Below are 20,006 nucleotides of genomic sequence, written 5' to 3'. Positions count from 1 at the left end.
CTTCCAGTGTCCTTGTCCTCACAGTGAGCCAGAGCCACCCCCCACCTCTGCAGGAGACCCTCTACACTAGCAGGTAGGTCTGGTTCAGTCTCCTATGGGGTCACTGTTCCTCCCCTCTGGGTCTTGATGTGCACACAACTTTGTGTGTACCCTCTAAGAGTGGAGTCTCTGTTTCCTCCAGTCCTGTCAAAGTCCTACAGTCAAATCCCACTAGCCTTCAAAGTCTGATTCTCTGGGAATTCCTCCTCCCATTGCTGGACCCCCAGGTTGGGAAGCCTGATGTGGGGCTCAGAACCTTCACTCCAGTAAGTGGACTTCTGTGGTATAATTGTTCTCTAGTTTGTGAGTCACCCACCTAGTGGTTATGGGATTTGATTTTATTGTGATTGCACCCCTACTGCCATCTCACTGAGGCTTCTCCTTTGTCTCTGGGTGTGGGGTATCTCTTTTGGTGAGGTCCAGTGTCTTCCTGTCAATGATTGTTCAGCAGTTAGTTGTGATTCCAGTGCTCCTGCAAGAGGGAGTGAGTGCATGTCCTTCTACTCTGTCATCTTGAACCAATCTAGAACAATGATTTTTAAAAACACGTCTAAAAAAACCCCTACCAGCTAAACAACGATGTCATCAACCTATTTTCTTTTCTTTCAGTTCTTTTTAACAAATAGATTTTTAAATAGTTGGAATTACATAACTTTCCAGTCTGTGTTTTTCACTTAACTTTATGTCATTAACATTTCCCCATATTATAATGTTCTCTTTGAAACACATGGTTTATGGATGCCAAGCACCTGTGCCATACATTACATAGTCTAATATTGACTTTAATGTTGAAATATTTTCTATCATAAACACACTCAAATGGATATTTTTGTCCCTATAATTTTTTTTACATTTAAGTCTATTAAGATTTACAGAAATGGTCAAAGGGAATGAACTTAAAATTTTTTTTTTTGTTTTCTAAAAGGCCTAATCACAGTCCCACTGCTAGAGAATTGTGCAGTTTTCATCTGACTTTTATTCACTCCTTTAGCAATTACAAGAACAAAAATAAAAGCTCTCAGACCCACTACCTCAAATCTTCACATTCCCTCTTTTAGGTGGGTGTAGCAGATATTCATTTCCTCCATAAAACAAGGAAATTGAATTCAGAGTGGTCAAAGTTGGTTAACAATTACACCATATAGTGGCAGAGCTAGGACTTGGACCAAATTCTTCTAAGTCCAATTTCCAGGGTTCTTACCCACTGCACTAGCTGGGCTTTTTGAGTCATCATAACTGAGAATAGTCCATTAATTGACAGGGGGCATTGAAGAAAGGGGAGGAAGAGGAGGAGGCAGTTAGCTAGACAAAGAAGGAGGAGGAGGAGAAGGAAGGAAGGGTGGCAGGGTGGGGAGGAGAAGAAATAAATCTATGATATTCATTAACAGTAGGGGCTACATTGCTCCCTCCCCCTCCCATCTTTCCTAGGGCACAGGTGTGATGGTGTGGGCTGATCTGATGTGACCCGCGCATTTCCCTACTCCTCTGCAGTCAGCGGCTCTTTGCTCTTTCATGGCCTCCCTCAATCTTTTGCTTCATATTTTCATCTTTTCCTACTGCTGTTCCTGATGTTTATGCTCCAAGAGTAAATTGATCAAGGCTGTCTTTGATACTCATTAATTGGACTTTACCTGAATTCAAATGTTAGGTTTGAGGTTCATGCTTCACAATGACTTTTCCAGGACCCTTATATAAGGATAATTCTGATTAATTAAATGATCTATCATAATTAATAAACTAACATGAACATCTAATTAATAACTAAATAGACTGATGTTTTTGAGATAGAAAGTAATCTATTATTTACATATCTAGGTATCTGTCTCTCCTCTACCTGCCTAGATTTTTATCAGCACTTATTCTCATACTTCATCATAACCACTATCCAACCTTATAAGCTCATAATCCACCTGGCTGTGGACCATTTCAATAGATTCTCTTTTGGATAAAAAGACATGTCATTTTTTTCTACTAGAGAACAACTCTATTGATTGGGCCATTTTGATGGATAGGAGGCAAAAGTGTGTGTGTGTGTGGGGGGGTGTAGATTGGGGAGCAGGTAACGTAGTTCCAAATGATCAGAATTGGCTGTTTAACCTATTCTTTAGAGGCAACAGGTAAAGCCTGACTTATATTTATAGATGCTCTTCTCAGAAACTTGCCCCCTTCCAGTTACGTTCTTATCTTTGAATAAGAACATGCTAGGTTCAATTTCTCGACTCCCTTAAATCCCAGGGTAGCAATTCTAGCTAATAAGAGAGGACATAATCCATCAGTACCTGAAAACTCAGCCTTGTCTTCACAGAGATGATAATCATTATTAATAGCACTATCTTCAAAAAAAGGAGAACTCTGGGTGTGTAAAATTTTAAATCTTAAAGATTCTGACAACCATTCCTATTTTATTCATTTTCTTACTTACTGTACTTAAAAGGTTTTGTTAGTTGCTACTTCAAAATATCAGTGGCTTAACACAATGTAAGTTTGTTTCTCACTCACACTGAGTACCAAGTGGGTGCTCCTGGTCAATCAGTGGCTTTCTTCCAACTGGTGATTAGGAACCCAGGCTCCTTCTATCTTGTTGCTCTGTCATCTTCAAGGAGTGCCTTGCAAAGTTTCACTGGGTGTCAGCACCCATTCAGCAGACAAACAGAAGACAATCTATAGGATCACCAATGGGAGATTTCTATGTGTTAGAACTGGAAGTGACACCATTTCTGTTCACATTCTAGTAGCTGGAACTCAGGCATATGGTCTCATCTACCTGAAGAGGAGGCTGGGAAGTTGAGTTTAGTAGTGTGCCCAGAAAGAAGGGGGAAGAGTTTTGGTAAACAGCTAATGTCTTTTGTCATATAGACTTGAATCAATCAATCAGTTGAAAAATATAGTGGAGTATCTTTAGAAGTTATCTACTCAAATTCAACCTCCAAATATATCTTTTATAAGACCACTAACTGGTACCCTCCAATCTCTCCCTAGAAATTTCAAGTAACATGGAAAAGCATTATCTTACAACACTATGTAATATGTATTTTAAGTCTCTATACTCCTTTATTAACAGACAAAATACATATACTGCAGTAGGACCAGATAAATACAACATGGCAAAGCTAAGTCTTTCAAGACACTAGGCATATTTGAAAGTGAGTTCATTCTGGCAGTCTTTAGGCAAAGTCCTTAACATAGTTTTGTAATGCTTCAGACTCCTTCCCAAGACATTTCTATCTTCTTTGATAAAACCAGGACAAATGATAATTTTTTGGGGGGGACATAAATCACAGAAAGTGTCACTTAAGGTCATTGTTGGTTGGTGGTCTTCAGCCATATTTTACTCCTCGTCAAAGCAGCCAGACTGAAAATTGTGTCAATAGGTGATATTTAGTAAGTCTGATTTAGAAGTAAGTCTTCAAGAACAAAAACGCTTTTGTCTACACTTATCATCTTTATGTCTCCAGAAACATTCAGAAATTCCTGTTGATTACAGCAATATCTAAGTTCAAAGAAGAATTCAAACCACAAGCTATTCCAACATCTGTTTTGGTTTTATGGTCAATCTGAATAGTTGTAATTTACATTTACTGGCACCACACACTGAGGTTATTTTCAAACTACTGTATTTTGTAAAAAGGAAACAACAACAACAAAAATGACCTCCTTGTACTTGGATCTTGAGCCAAGTCTTAACTATCCATACGAACAGAGGGGAATATTTCACAATAATCAATGCTAATTTAAAAACTTACCTTAGACCATGGTCTTATCCTCTTTGCTACTCAGCCTTGATGGCTAACTTTCATTGCAGTTCATTACCAACTTTAGGCCCCAACAGAGAAACTCATAAGAAGACACAGAAAAGATAATAATGAGGGTAGAAGAGAGGCAGAGGGCCTGGATAAAAGGATAATTACATCCCACAATCGAGAATGAGGGTGGCATAGGAATTATTGCTAAATGGAAACAAAATGCATGATGTAATGAGACCACCCAATACTCACAGTAAATTGTGAATTGGGTACCTAATTCTACAACCTCAGTTAGTTATTTCCTTGGGCAGATACTCTTTATCCTTGTGAGGGGCCTCACTGGCAATCCTTCTGAAGCTCTGCCTAATGTTGCCCACATCAGTCAGGCACTACCAGCTGCCTTTTCCTTACTGGATTTGAACTAGTTTCATTTGCACTAAATTCCAAAAATACAGAAACAAATAAGCAAGCTCAAAAGCAGGGCCAGGAAATTGCTCTATGATATGAAAAACGGAAATTGCCATTTGTTGACCACTCAGAAAGTGCCTGGCTTTGTCCCCCATCATGTTCAATCTCATCTTATCCTCACAAAAACCCTCTAAAGAATACTACAGTTTTTTTGTTTGTTTGTTTGTTTCTATTTTGGAGGTGATAATCTGAGGCACGTAGAGATTACATGTATAACACTGAACAAACTAATTAATCAGATACAGGGTTGGGGTGCAAAGCCAGGCTTCTCTAACCTCAAAGGTTAGTCCTTAAACCATTGTGTTGCCTTATCTCTCTGACTTGGAGCCTCTTCAGACTCTGTGCACCTCACTGCTCAGCTCAGATTCCAGAATGACTTTGCACCTGGCACCTTTCTGTGGGCTGTGCTTCCTCGGGTCTCTGACATCTGCTGCCACTCCTCCTCCCCACTGCTGAGCCCTGGTCCCTACCAGTCTGGCTGCTCATCCACGCTGCTCTTAGGCCATGTCCATCCTCTCTCTGACATCCACCTCTCCCATCCCTGGGACTGATGTACCCCTAAGAGGCTATTGCACAAGCAACCACCAGACAATTTTATTACCATATTTTATTAGATTTGACACCCTTGACTACAATCCATATTGTAATTTCACAGATGTTAAAATGTGAATAAGACAAAAATAAAACCAAATTGTTGGAAATGAAGAAATACTGTAGTGAGATTTCTAGTCTACAATGATAAGGCTTGTTCCATGAAAATGTCTTCTGAATGAGAAGTTGGAAAGTCTTGATGTGTTTTCTTTAAAGCTTTAAATTAACATAGTATATTTTATAATAAAAACGTATGATTGGGAATGTGGAATCAGAAAACACATCTAAACTTATAGTTCTCATGTTATGTATTTCCATGTCCTCAGAATTGACACATTAAGCCTATAGCCTGCTAATGCCCAACAATAAGCTGCCTATGTCCACTTAAGATGCTTCTTGATGTTCACCATGACAGAAACACCAGGAAACACCTACCTGAACAAAATCAACACTTATTTTGATTTTGTGATTATCTTTTTCATTACTAATTATGTACAAAAACTATGTTTCTGGTTGCCTTATTTACCGGTTAATGATGCCAATTAGTTAACTCATGAACATAACCCATAACATCTACATATACCCTTAAGAATATAATTGAAAAATAAAAACATTAAAGTTGAAAGCTGACCCTTGCTTTTTATCCCAGTTACTAAGGCAGGTTATTGTTTATTTTTATTAACAGTTTGTCTGCGTTGGTGGAAGCCCTAACAGAATGAAAGCATTTGCACTGTTTATGCACAAGGAGCTCAGATTGGAAGACAGTGAAGAAGACGTCAAGGACATCTGTGCCGGGACTGACAGATATTGTATGTACAAAATTGGTCCCGTGCTCTCTATCAGTGTAAGTACTCAATGGCTGCATGTCACGTAGTCATCACAAGCTAGCAAAAGAAAGTGGGAACTTCCAAATACAGGAGTTCTTTTTCCCCTCCTGCTTTGCATTTTCACACAATAAATTAAGTGTCCACGTGTGACATTCATAGTTGGAAAAAGTCCTAGGGGCAGAAAATAACATTCAGTGCTACTTTGGTTTGCTTTATTAGTTACCACTTAGCTATGCAAGTTAGGAGAAAAAACCCTCAAAGCACATTTCCTCTCTTTAGCTTGTAACTGATTAATAAGCCACCAGCAATTTTTTCTCCTCTACCCTTTATCCAGCTTTGGGAATGTTGGGCTTTTAGTACACAGGGGCCAATTTTCAGGATTACCCAAGTTGTGCCATTTAACACTGTAATAAGCTCACTGAAAAGCTGCTAATACATTTCCATGGAGCTCTTGCAAACTGCTCTCCTGTATTTAGAATATGTTAACAGCTCTGGACACACAGTGTCCTGAGACAATATGAAAGTGGAATGACTTGCAATTTTAGGGAACACAGAGACCGTTTCCCTCTTGGACTCAGGATAGCATACACTTAGCGGAATGTACATGCATGTGCACCCAGCTTGCCTTCCAAGTGGGTCTCTCTGCCACAGGGCTGTATTCTGAAACAATAGCTCTGAGTCTGTACATATCTGCACACTGCAGCCCTCATAAGGGGCACAGCTAAGCATGCCAGGTGACAAGGGAAGAATCCACTGCAGAGATGTGATAATTCTAAGGAGCTGGATTATATGTGACTCCCGCACCGGGGAATAACTATCTATCAATTGCTCTATAGTACGTGGAGATGGAAGGATGGATGATCATGGCTGGAAGCCTAGACTGAAGAAGGGAAAATTATGCAACACCGGTGGGACAGCCAAGTTGGTCTCCCCTCTGGGACAAAATACATGAAACCTGCTTTGGGCTCACATGGGAGAATCCATTCGTTCATTTGTTCATTCAACAATTACAGAAAGCTACATTAGAAAGAAACTGAGTATCCCCAGATCTTGGCACATTTTGTCTTGCTAACTTTTGCTTGACTTTTAGACTGCAACTCTTTTGTCCTTTTTTTGGCACAATAAATGGGTAAGGACAGAAAAGTAAAATTTATAAAAATGTGAAACTATCATAAACAAGTAGTAAAACTTCAGAGTAAGATATAAAAACGGCAGTAGACTGATCCTGCTGTCCATCAGGGAAAAAGAATTGAAATATGCATCATGTCCAGAGGGGTCAGACAATTAGAAATGAGTCACACTAGGCAGAAAGAGGATTTCCAGTTGAGACCACTTCTTTGAAAATTCTTCCTCTCCAGCAGCTGCTGGGGAGTGTGTGTGTGTGTGTGTGTGTGTGTGTGTGAGAGAGAGAGAGAGAAAGAGCGAGACAGAGAAAGAGAGAGAGAGAGTCTAGCAGAAACATACAAGCCCATTTGTCATTTTATCACCATACCACATATTAAGTGATAATCATAAACCTATCAAATATCTGATTTAGGAGGAACCTAATAGATTAAATAATGGTTCATTTTCTTAATATACAATTGAGGAAATGAGATTTAGAGAGTTTACTCATTAGTGGTAGAGTCCAGTCTTGTTAATCTTGGATATACATTTTTTTGATTAAGTAATGTTTTTAATTTTGATCAACTTAAAAAATACAGAAAAATGCAAATAAGGAACTGTAGCCATATTCAGAATTACTGATATACATGTTTCCATCTTTTGTGTATGTATCTACCCATCTATCTGATTTCTTTCTTTCTTTCTTTCTCTTCCTTTCTTCCTTCCTTCCTTTTTCCTTTTTTCTTTTCTTTCTTTCTCTTTTTTTCCTTCATCCTTCCATCTATCATCTATACTTGTATGCATGTATGTGTGTATGTATGTATGTAACTCTCTAAAGTTTCCTTCAAATTTTCTCTATTCTTCAAATAGTCTGCTATAACAGCTGTTTTGTGTGTATTTCATGTATCAATTCAGATCATTTTTTCTAATGTTTTGGTATTATTTTGTCAATGGGTGATAGAATATAAGTTTTATTTGTTTCTCTTTGTTGATATTGTAGTTGCTTTTATTTAACTGATTAATTGCTGTCTTTATTAGGGGGGTTTATCATTTTTACTTATTTTTTTTCCTTTAGCATTGTTCATTTTTTTTGAATTTTATTTGTTTTTTAAACAGCAGGTTCTTATTAGTTATCTATTTTATGCATATTAGTGTATATATGTCAATCCCAATCTCCCAATTCATCCCACCACCACCTCCACCCCCGGCCGCTTTCCCCCCTTGGTGTCCATACGTTTGTTCTCTACATCTATGTCTCTATTTCTGCCTTGCAAACCGGTTCATCTGTACCATTTTTCTAGATTCCACATAAATGCATTAATATACAATAGTTGTTTTTCTCTTTCTGACATAGTTCACTCTGTATGACAGTCTCTAGATCCATCCACATCTCTACAAATGACCCAATTTCATTCCTTTTAATGGCTGAGTAATATCCCATTGTATATACGTACCACATCTTTATCCATTCATCTGTCAATGGGCATTTAGGTTGCTTCTATGACCTGGCTATAGTAAATAGTGCTGCAATGAACATATTGGTACATGACTCTTTTTGAATTATGGTTTTCTCTGGGTATATGCCCAGTAGTGGGATTGCTGGATCATATGGTAATTCTATTTTTAGTTTTTTAAGGAACCTCCATCCTATTCTCCATAGTGGCTGCATCAATTTACATTCCCACTAACAGTGCAAGAGCGTTCCCTTTTCTCCACACCCTCTCCAGAATTTGTTGTTTGTAGATTTTCTGATGATGGCCATTCTGACCGGTATGAGGTGATACCTCATTGTAGTTTTGATTTGCATGTCACTAATAATTAGTGATGTTGAGCAGATTTTCATGTGCCTCTTGGCCATCTGTATGTCTTCTTTGGAGAAATGTCTCTTTAGATCTTCTGCCCATTTTTGGATTGGGTTTGTTTTTTTAATATTGAGCTGCATGAGCTGTTTATATATTTTGGAGATTAATCCTTTGTCCATTGATTCATTTGCAAATATTTTCCCCCATTCTGAGGGTGGTCTTTTCGTCTTGTTTATAGTTTCCTTTGCTTTGCAAAAGCTTTTAAGTTTCATTAGGGCCCATTTGTTTATTTTTATTTCCATTACTCTAGGAGGTGGGTCAAAAACGATCTTGCTGTGGTTTATGTCAAAGAGTGTTCTTCCTATGTTTTCCACTAAGAGGTTTATGGTGTCTGGTCTTATATTTAGGTCTTTAATCCATTTGGAGTTTATTTTTGTGTATGGTGTTAGGGAGTGTTCTAATTTCATTCTTTTACATGTTGCTGTCCAATTTTTCCAGCACCACTTATTGAAGAGACTGTCTTTTCTCCATTGTATATCCTTGCCTCCTTTGTCACTGATTAGTTGACCATATGTGTGTGGGTTTATCTCTGGGCTTTCTATCCTGTTCCATTGATCTATATTCCTGTTCCATTGATCTATATTTCTGTTTTTGTGCCAGTACCATACTGTCTTGATTACTGAAGCTTTGTAGTATAGTCTGAAGGGAGTCTGATTCTTCCAGCACCATTTTTTTCCCCTCAAGATTGCTTTGGCTATTCGGGGTCTTTTGTGTCTCCATATAAATTTTAAGATTTTTTGTTCTAGTTCTGTAAAAAGTGCCATTGGTAGTTTGATAGGGATTGCACTGAATCTGTAGATTGCTTTGGGTAGTAGAGTCATTTTCACAATATTGATTCTTCCAATCCAGGAACATGGTATATCTCTCCATCTGTTTGTGTCATCTTTGATTTCTTTCATCAGTGTCTTACAGTTTTCTGAGTACAGGTCTTTTACCTACTTAGGTAGGTTTATTTCTAGGTATTTTATTATTTTTGTTGCAATGGTGAATGGGATTGTTTCCTAATTTCTCTGTCTGATCTTTTGTTGTTAATGCATAGGAATGCAAGAAATTTCTTGCATTAATTTTGTATCCTGCAACTTTACGAAATTCATCAATTAGCTCTAGTAGTTTTCTGGTGGCATACTGAGGATTATCTATGTACAGTATCATGTCATCTGCAAACAGTGACAGTTTTACTTTTTTTTTCCAATTTGTATTCCTGTTATTTCTGTTTCTTCTCTGATTGCCATGGCTAGAACTTCCAAAACTATGTTGAATAATAGTGGCAAGAGTGGACATCCTTGTCTTGTTCCTGATCTTAGAGGAAATGGTTTCCATTTTTCACCATTGAGAATGATGTTTGCTGTGGGTTTGTCATATATGACCTTTATTATGTTGAGGTAGGTTCCCTCTATGCCCACTTTCTGGAGAGTTTTTATCATAAATGGGTGTTGAATGTTGTCAAAAGCTTTTTCTGCATCTACTGAGATGATCATATGGTTTTTATTCTTCAATTTGTTAATATGGTGTATCACATTGATTGATTTTTTGTATATTGAAGAATCCTTGCATCCCTGGGATAAATTCCACTTGATCATGATGTATGATCCTTTTAATGTGTTGTTGGATTCTGTTTGCTAGTATTTTGTTGAGGATTTTTGCATCTATATTCATCAGTGATATTGGTCTGTAACTTTCTTTTTTTGTAGTATCTTTGTCTGGTTTTGGAATCAGGGTGATGGTGGCCTCGTAGAGTGAGTTTGGGAGTGTTCCTTCCTCTGCAATTTCTTGGAAGAGTTTGAGAAAGATGGGTGTTAGCTCTTTTCTAAATGTTTGATAGAATTCACCTGTGAAGTCATCTGGTCCTGGACTTTTGTTTGTTGGAAGATTTTTCATCACAGTTTCAATTTGATTACTTGTGATTGGTTTGTTCATATTTTCTGTTTCTTCCTGGTTCAGTCTTTGAATGTTACACCTTTCTAAGTATTTGTCCATTTCTGTCCATGCCATTTTATTGGCATAGAGTTGCTTGTAGTAGTCTCTTATGATGCTTTGTATTTCTGCGGTGTCCGTCCTAACTTCTCCTTTTTCATTGCTAACTTTATTATTTAAGTCATCTCCCTATTTTTCTTGATGAGTCTAGCTAAAGGTTTATCAATTTTGTTTATCTTCTCAAAGACTTAGCTTTTAGTTTTATTGATCTTTGCTATTGTTTTCTTTGTTTCTATTTCATTTATTTCTGCTCTGACCTTTATGATTTCTTTCCCTCTGCTAACTTTGGGTTTTATTTTTTTCTCTATTTCTTTCAGGTGAAAGGTTAGATTATTTATTTGTGATTTTTCTTGGCTCTTGAGGTCGAATTTTATTGCTATAAGCTTCCCTCTTAGGGCTGCTTTTGCTGCACCCCATAGGTTTTGGGCTGTCGTGTTTTCATTGTCACTTGTCTCTAGGTATTTTTTGATTTCCTCTTTGATTTCTTCAGTGATCTCTTGGTTATTTAGTAACGTATTGTTTAGCTTCCATGTGTTTGTGTTTTTTGCATTTCTTTCCCTGTAATTTATTTCTAATCTCATAGTGTTGTGGTCGGAAAAGATGCTTGATATTATTTCAGTTTTCTTAAATTTCCCAAGGCTTGATTTGTGACCCAAGATGTGATCTATCCTGGAGAATGTTACCAGTGCACTTGAGAAGATAGTGTAATCTGCTGTTTTCAGATGAAATGTCCTAGAAATATCAATTAAATCTATCTGGTCTATTGTGTCATTTAAATCTGTGTTGCCTTATTAATTTTCTGTCTGGATGATATGTCGATTGGTATAAGTGAGGTGTTAAAGTCCCGCAGTATTATTGTGTTACTGAATCTTGGACATACAACTAATACCGGTTTGATTGATAGCCTCTAGGAGACTTACAATGCATTTGGAAGTCAGAACATGTTCCATGGCAACCAAATATGGGAAACCCAGAGGTTCAAAGTTTCCATAGTTTAATATTCTTGATGGTGAGAAGAAGGGAACTCAGGTGAAAATATTGTGGTCATGGCTGTAATAGTTTTCTAGATTTGTTAATGAAGAATTAGTGTCAGCCATCACCTAACTGCCAAGATGCCCCTGGTGCTTTTCTGCACACAAAGTCTTTGTGCCCAAGAGTAGAATACTGAAGACCACATTTGACTCTCTCGTGTTATATTAAGAATGAAATAGACACACATTCTAAACTTAGCTCCAGCTACTACAGATTCCAGCATGGAGGACCTTTCTGGAGCGTTATTAGAACATATTGTAACCACCAGGAGCGGCCAAATCCTCTAACCTGTGTTGACCCTTATTCTGTGACATTGATTCTACTCTTCCAAATGCTGAGGAAGACGAGAGTTGCAGTCATGATCTATATACTGAATGTGTATCCATTATATACTCCAAATTGTTAGGTGTAGATGTAACCCACATCTACCCTCTACCCTTGTGCCTTTCAGAGCTCAACAGAATTATCAACAAATGAACAAGGACACATGAGAGTAATGAGATGGATTTACTCTTTCATTTAGTATAGTGGAAAAGGACTAAATACATGGTAGCCAAATCTATATTTCCTCAAAATCAAGTCAATCTTGCAAAGAGCTCTTTTTCAAAACTCACTGTGAAGAGCCCAGTGGGGAACTGAGAAATGGCACTGCCCTGACACACCAGTACACCACGCCACCCCCACCTTCTGCTCTTGACAATGAGGGCTGAACTCAGTTTAACTGACAGGGAGATGTCTCTCTTTCATCATCACAGATGGACCCATCTATCAGCATGTCATGTGGGCGTCGGTTAGAGCTGACTTACGTTTTCCTCAGCTATGGCAAAGTCATAATGATTATGTAAATTTACCTGAGGGCTGTTAACTTGTAATGAAGGAAGTAAATATGTCCTGTGTGTGTTATCATTCTGCAAGATGTATAATGACTTTCCCTTTTCTCTCCACAGCATGGCATGGGCATCCCCTCCATTTCTATTATGCTTCATGAACTCATTAAATTACTGTACCATGCCCGGTGCTGTGACGTTACCATTATCAGAATTGGTACATCAGGGGGAATAGGTGAGATGGATTGATTTATATACTATTAAATCCAAGTGGTTGTTCCATACAGGGTAAGCTATTGGTGTGGTAACACACCAACGTACTCAGAGCCCAGAAGAAACCCAGATGGGCTAAAAAGTGTCAGGGGGCTGGGCTTGAGGCAATTGAGAAATTTAAATTTAAAGAAAATTTTAAAAATTTAAGGAAATGCATGTGTATATAATCTTTCTCTTTTTCCCTGCATGGAAACCTGGAGTGATTCATCCCACAGCCCACTGCCCAGATGGACTTAGGTGTTCTTAAGGGGAGGAGTGGAAACTTGCTAGGAAATATGTTTTGAGGATAAGTAAGTTTTGAGGGTTCGAATAGATTTTGAAGCTTAGGAATTTTATAAGTGCTTTCAAGTAAAAGAAATAAATCACTAAGATTTGCCTTGTTTATCAGCTAAGTAAGCAGACATCAATAGCTCTTAGGAAAACATTGCTTTTAGCTCATGTCAGTGACTACCCTTTTCTTGGCTGGGTCTTTTCCTCATCAACACAGCAGAAGAGATCAGGCCAGGCTTTTAGGGAAGAGTTGGGTGATGCTTCCTAAGGTTTTCTCAGAGCCTCCTCTCCTCCCTTCTTCCTTGGCTGGTCAGGCAGCTAGTCAGGAGCCTTGTTTATACATCTACCCTGGGCTGAGGTAAAGTTCTGTGGAGACCTTCTTCTTTTTCAACCTCTTCTTCAGGAGCAGATCTTGTGAGGGGATGATTCTACTATGTCACCAAATGCAAATACAGACAGGGCGTTGTAACTGGAAATGTTTGGTTGACAGAGTGACAGGACTGATGGGAATTATATAAAAAAAAAAAGGCTGAGATTTTGGTCTTAGAATTACACAGGTGGCTAAGTCATGCTTCACTAGAAACAAACATGTTCAAAAATATCATGCCCTTTCCACAGCTGTGGTACAGGAATAAAGTCCAGCCAAGGCCCTCACAGATGGATTAAAGAAGGACATCTATGGATGTCCATCCAGAAAGAGAAGGAGAATGTTAGCAATCATTATTAGATCAGGCTTCCTTCTGGACTGTTGTTTATCCAATATTATCCCAAATAAGCAATAGTAGGGAATGATGCATTTGGGGATGAAATGGATAACACTGTTATTAAGATTGCTCATAATTCTTGAGTTGTGGGATACAAGGATCTGTCTGCATAGCCCATGCCCATGCAATGTACCACCCTGACTGCTGTGGTTGCGCCTTGATATTAACAAGTGTCCAGCGTGGGCAAAGCAACCTGCTGACCATCCAGCTCATGGTCATGGATTCTAGGTCTTTTGTTTGATGGTAACATGATACATATAGCCCATGTAGCACAATGAAGGTCTATGAATTGTGGGAAATTAAAGCAATGTGCTGTTGTGGATTATCCATCATTTTGAAGTTCTGTTCTCATTAAGAACTCTTAGCTTATCAATAAGATGTGTTTGTTTTGTCTTAAAAACTTTGATTTGGAGATGAAGGAGGTATAGCTTGTTGGGGGTTTTTTTGTTTTTTGTTTTTTTTGCTGATGTTACCACTCTTTAGATGAGCCAACAAAACTTCATGATGATGAGGTACTCAAATAAACAGTGCCTTGGCCTTTAAGAGACTTTAACTGGGATATAAATGCTCTAATACATCTAAATATTAGGATGTCATGTGAATAAATTCATTTTTGATTTCCACATTTTCAACTTCCTTCTCAGTCACTTTCCTGTTTTCAGGACACTGTGAATAATTCAAGAAGATACTTGTTTGATTTCTTTAAAAAGTATCTGACTCACCGAGGCTCTATCATCAGAGCCTACCTTGGGGCTCTAGCTGGATCTTCTAAATTAACCCCATGTTGATCCACATTGGAATTTATTAAGAACCCAGAAGGATATGGCTATGCGCTATGGTAGGGGTTGGTAAATTTTTTCTATACAAGGTCAGACAGTAAATATTTTAGGCTTTGCAGGCCATATGGTTTCTGTTGCAACTTCTCAACTCTGCCATTAGAGTGTGGAAGCAATCATAGAAAATATGCAAATGAATGAATGTGGCTGTGTTCCAATAAAGCTCTATTTACAAAGATGGGCTGGATCTGGCCCATGGATTGTAGTTTGCAGATCTCTGTCTATGGTATCTCTATGGAAACATTCACTCATTCAACAAATTTTTATTGAATACCTATAATGTGATAGGCACAATGCTACTGGGGAGACAACAGTGGACAGACACTGCTCTTGCCTTCATAGAGCCTATGTTTTATCAGGGCAATAGACAAACAAATGAGTAATTACAAAAAATATGATGAATATTAGGACAGAGAGAGAGTCTAGGGCCCTATCAATATATATCCCCTCATCCAGGCTCTAAACAGGAATCAGAACGGGTCAAAAACTAGGTCAAAAGCTGGACCTGGGAAAATTGAATGTAATGTATCTGTGTTGCCTTTTAATTTTTTCCCCCTCTGTGGATTCAGATCTTTTGAAGGAAGTGACTTAAGCTGACACCAGAAGAATGAGTTGAAGTTGGTCTGATGAAAGTGTGTGTGGGAGGATGAGGGAACACACCAGGCCAGGGGAATAACAGTTGGCAGAAAATGGTTTCTCAAGTCCCTGAGACTTGAGTTCCTGAGTCCCAGGAGCAAGCCAGACTTTGTAGCAATGGAAGGTCAGCCAAGAGGCCTAATTTACATGGGATGGGAGAGGGGAGGAGGGAATGGATGTAATGAGAATCAAAAGGAAGAGAGGACAGAGATACAAAGAAATTATAGTAATCAAGGAGTTGCAGAGAAGATTAAATATCAAGTAGTCACATCACTTTATGAAAACTACTTTCTGGCAGGCTCATTTAGTTTATTCCTGACCTACTTTATTCAGATTTGAACCTGAAGGCCAGTACTAATTTGCATGTCCAAGAGTCATGTTTGTCTTGAAATTTAAACCCAATCACATTGTAAATGTGAATCTGGAAAGAAAGCAAATGTAAATGCCTGTTCGGAATGTTATTATTTAATTGCATTTGGAAAATAAAATAATTTAAAGATGAAAATGGGGAGAATCATTAGCAGCTAGCATTAATTAATGTTGGCAGAAGAGATTACATACTATGTGTCAAAAGTAAACCTAAGTGACATTCTTCTGTAACCACCTATTTATTCCCACACTGCAGGGATTGCACCAGGGTCTGTTGTAATAACAGATAGAGCCGTAGACTCCTTTTTTAAGCCCCGGTTTGAACAGGTAATCTTGGACAATGTTGTCACCAGAAGTACTGAACTTGACAAAGAACTGGCTGAGGAACTATTCAACTGTAGCAAAGAAATTCCTGACTTCCCAACCCTCATTGGACATACGATGTGTACCTATGATTTTTATGAAGGTGAGAAGAATTTATAAACTGTGAAAGCAGCAGCAAATTGCCAGCAATACTTTGTTATTCAAACCCACAATTTATATTAAAAACTCCACTTTAGAAATTCATAGTTGGGGATTAAAAAAGGAACTGAAACAGCCTTTTCAACTTACTAAAGCATAGGAACGTAAGGACATAATAAGCGGTGGAGACACACACATAATGAATTTATTTTGAGAGTAGGTTTAATCCTCCTAGAACAAACTGGATACTCAAATGCAATTTGTGATGTTAGCAAAATCTTATCTCTGTTGATGCCTTTAATTTAAATCGGAAAATGGGGATATGCTTCTATGTTTCTTCCATTTTGAGGTACAGTCACCTGTACCTTGGAAGGGATCTGGTACCCAGGAAAGAGTGGGAACCAGGAAATGGGAAGAGATATTTGGGGGAGGAAATCCCAAAGGGATGGGGTAGTCTCACAGCAGTTCTTTTTTCTCTTGGCCATGAGTAAAATGTCCCCAAATCAAGTTTAGGAACAAAATTGATGGTGACTCCCAAGTAGCAGCTCTTGCCACAAGCGGGGAGGGGCCAGGAGAAAACGCCCTCCAGGACAGACCTTGCTCATTCCACAAGAAAGAATCTAACCAGGGTTGGTACCATTCCTTGGAGGGCATTCTAGAAATCTTACAGTGTAGCTGCATTTGAGTACGTTCATCAAACTACATATTACCCCATTTTTAATCATTTTTCTTTTCTTTTCCCTTTGGATCAAACTTAGACTATTACATTGAATTCTAAACAGTTATATATGGAGATATATTATCTATAAACAGTACTTCAGGTTAGTAAAGGTGTTGTCACCACATATGTGTTATAAAATAGGGGCCACTTTGGGTGTGATAGGGTTGAGACTTTGTCTCAGGCCACTGGCCCCTTCTTGGGGAGGGTCACTGACGAGTTTAAGCCAGAACTTGCAAATGGTACCCATTGGAGTCAATGTTTTCTTTGGGCTGCACAGTATTTTTTAGAATATGAATTATTTTGCCAACATTTATAATTTCTGGAGATTTCATATGAAAATCCAGATTTTTGGCTTCTTGAAATAACATAACATTAAAAATATAAAATAATTTATTCATGGCAGCCCTGGCAAGCCTCGGCCCACATCTGGGGCTACATTCACTGAAGGTGAGGTGAGGCTGCTCCCTTCCAACAGGCAGACCTCGTTGACATTACCTGCTTAACTTGTGGGACATCTGAGTTTGAATCGGCTAAAATAGCACTGCATTAGAGGTGTTGGCAGGCAGCCCTAAGAAGGAGGGCACAAGCAGAAGCAGACAGCAAGGATGGAAATAGCATGAAAGATACAGTAAAGGGAAAAAAGAGGGGCTTCCCTGGTTGCGCAGTGGTTGAGAGTCCGCCTGCCAATGCAGGGGGCAGGGGTTCGTGCCCCGGTCCGGGAAGATCCCACATGCCGCGGAGTGGCTGGGCCCGTGAGCCATGGCTGCTAAGCCTGCGCGTCCGGGGCCTGTGCTCCGCAACGGGAGAGACCACAACAGTGAGAGGCCCGCGTACCGCAAAAAAATAAAAAAGAGGATTTTGCAATATAGATGGTGACAGAGTCTACTGGCCTCCCTACTTCAAGAGGACGCCCTTGGGGGTGGGATGCGGTGAAGCCTGTTCCCAGTGCAGCCACGGTGGAGGAGGAGTAACAGCATCAGGCTTTTCTCCACCTCCTTCTGGCCCCACTGGTTGGTACAGATGGAATTCAAGTGCTAAGTAAACACCGAGAGCAGCCTAGAAGGGAAAATGTGATCGCAAAAGAATGGCGTGCAGCCTGAGGTGTGTGGCAGGGAAAAGGTGGACAAATCGACCATCTGTGTATGGTTACCATGGTCATGATGCACAGATGGAGCTGCAATGTCCAAACCACCACCCTGATCCTCAAGTAGCTTAGGATCATCACTGGGGCTTGGAGCCTTTTCTTCTTCCCCAGCAGCTGTCCCTGGGCCAGCCGCCAGTTGCAGGTGCAACCTGAGATTTTCCTCAAAGGGCAGATCTTCCAGAGACCCTCCAGGTCCTACTGTCTCTGGGCACAGTGCTGGCTGCTGCGGCCATTCAATGGTCACTTGTCCCAGAGCTGGGGGAGCTCAGTGCCATGGAGATTCCTGTGTGAGACTCTTGAGCTGCGCACAGCCTTGCCCCAGGTCCTTTGATAGGATGATTCAGATGGCCAGATTTATCCTACCTGGGGTGCAGGCCCATGAGTTAGAGTCAGCCACAGAGCACTTGGGCTGACAGCAAGCCTCTTAGTGATGCCACAGCCACCGTGGGACATCAAGTCGCTAAACATTCTCCATTCTCTTTCAGGCCAGGGTCGACTAGATGGAGCGCTGTGCTCCTTTTCCAGAGAAAAGGGGTTAGATTACTTGAAAAGAGCATATAATGCCGGCATCAGGAATATCGAAATGGAATCTACGGTGTTTGCGGCCATGTGTAGACTTTGTGGTCTAAAAGGTAAGACTTTCATGAATGCCTAAGGGTCAAATTCTCCTCTTTCATGAAGTTATTTTCACTCTCCAGGAGAAGAAAAAGGAATCCAGCTATAGATTACTTTGGGTTGAATGCACGGTTATCTCATAATATCTTGTGAGTGGGCAGGACATTATTTGTTATGCAAATGAGGAAACCAAGCCTCAAGGGTCAAAAGTTAAGTTGCCCAAGGTCACCAGCTAGTGGGTTACATAGCCAAGACTTCATAGATTGTTCTGCTTTCTTCATCCTGGTAGTGGAAGCTGTTTTCTACTACAACTGAATTTACTGAGACATGACACAAATAAAATATTCCTAAAATAGTCCATCAAAGGACAAAACATCAGTGGAGTAGTGTGTTTTTAGAGTTAATTTACATGCACTTTTGCTTTTCCCAACTTTTTTATTTTGAAAAAAAAATCAATAATACAGAAAAATTGAAAGAATACTGTGTATGTGTGTGTGTATATATATATATACATACATATATATACACACATGTACACAAACACACCTATTTGCTTTTTTCTCCTGAATCATTGTATATAAATTATAAATATTATGTCACTTAACTCTTGTAACTTAGCATCATTTCCTAAGAATAAGGATGTCCTCCTAATGACCACAATACAATTATCAAACCAAAAAAAAAATAAAGTAAAAATCATTTCATAACATCATTTAACATCCATTCCATTTTTAAATTTTCTGATTTTCCTAAAAATATCTTTAAAGATTATTTTAATCTAATATTGAATTAACTTTATACACTGTATTGCTTAGTTATCGTATCTCTATCCTTTTACATCTAGAATAGTTTCCCTACTTTTCTTTTTTCCCCAGGACAGAGGAATTTTTGAAAAGTTCAGGCAGTTATCTTGTAGAACATCCATGTTCTAGATTTGTCTGTACTCGTCATCGTGGGATTTCACTTTATTTCCTGTAAAGCAGAAGTAAAGTCTAGTGGCTTGATTAGATTCAGCTATGTGGTAAGAACACTTCATAGTAATGTAAACTTTCCATTGCACCACATCAGGGAAAGGTAATGTGAAGATATTCCACTGTTAGTAATTTCAAGTTGGATCACTTGGCTCAAGGGGTAACTGCCCATCTCCCTCCTCTGAAAAATTAATGTTTTCTCTCTGAAAGTAGCAAGTAACTTCTGGGATGATAATCTGGCACTGTGTGAACGAATATCCTGTAACCCAATCATCTTTTCCCAGTGATTTTAGCATGGAATACAAATGATGCTTTTCTAATTCCATCATTCCTCCTACGTTTGTTAGCTAGCATTCTTTTAAGAAGAGCCTTTCTTTCTCACGCTCTTCTCTCTCTTTTTTCTTTTTGGTGGCAGGGAGTCGTTATTGTTTGGTGGATTTTGTTCAAAGCAGTGTGTTATAAGCAGTTTCTGTCATTA

The 20,006-nt window shown here is 39.0% G+C and overlaps 1 protein-coding gene across 1 annotated transcript in view; it reads left to right on the top strand.

Annotated features, from left to right (window-relative positions):
* UPP2 (uridine phosphorylase 2) overlaps positions 1–20,006 on the top strand; it is a 43,505-nt gene that overhangs the window by 12,043 nt on the left and 11,456 nt on the right. The window contains exons 3-6 of the mRNA XM_027115295.1: positions 5,527–5,685; positions 12,588–12,702; positions 15,872–16,081; positions 18,428–18,574. Coding sequence (XP_026971096.1) covers positions 5,527–5,685; positions 12,588–12,702; positions 15,872–16,081; positions 18,428–18,574 — 631 coding nt within the window. The remainder of the gene's footprint in view (positions 1–5,526; positions 5,686–12,587; positions 12,703–15,871; positions 16,082–18,427; positions 18,575–20,006) is intronic.

This window comes from Aethalodelphis obliquidens, unplaced genomic scaffold (genome assembly GCF_003676395.1).
Source record: "Aethalodelphis obliquidens isolate GAN/ISIS:26980383/991018 unplaced genomic scaffold, ASM367639v1 scaffold2, whole genome shotgun sequence".
NCBI classification, from domain to species: Eukaryota; Metazoa; Chordata; class Mammalia; order Artiodactyla; family Delphinidae; genus Aethalodelphis; species Aethalodelphis obliquidens.
The sequence above is the reverse complement of the archived record's forward strand: the minus strand, read 5'-3'. Positions and strand labels throughout refer to the sequence as shown.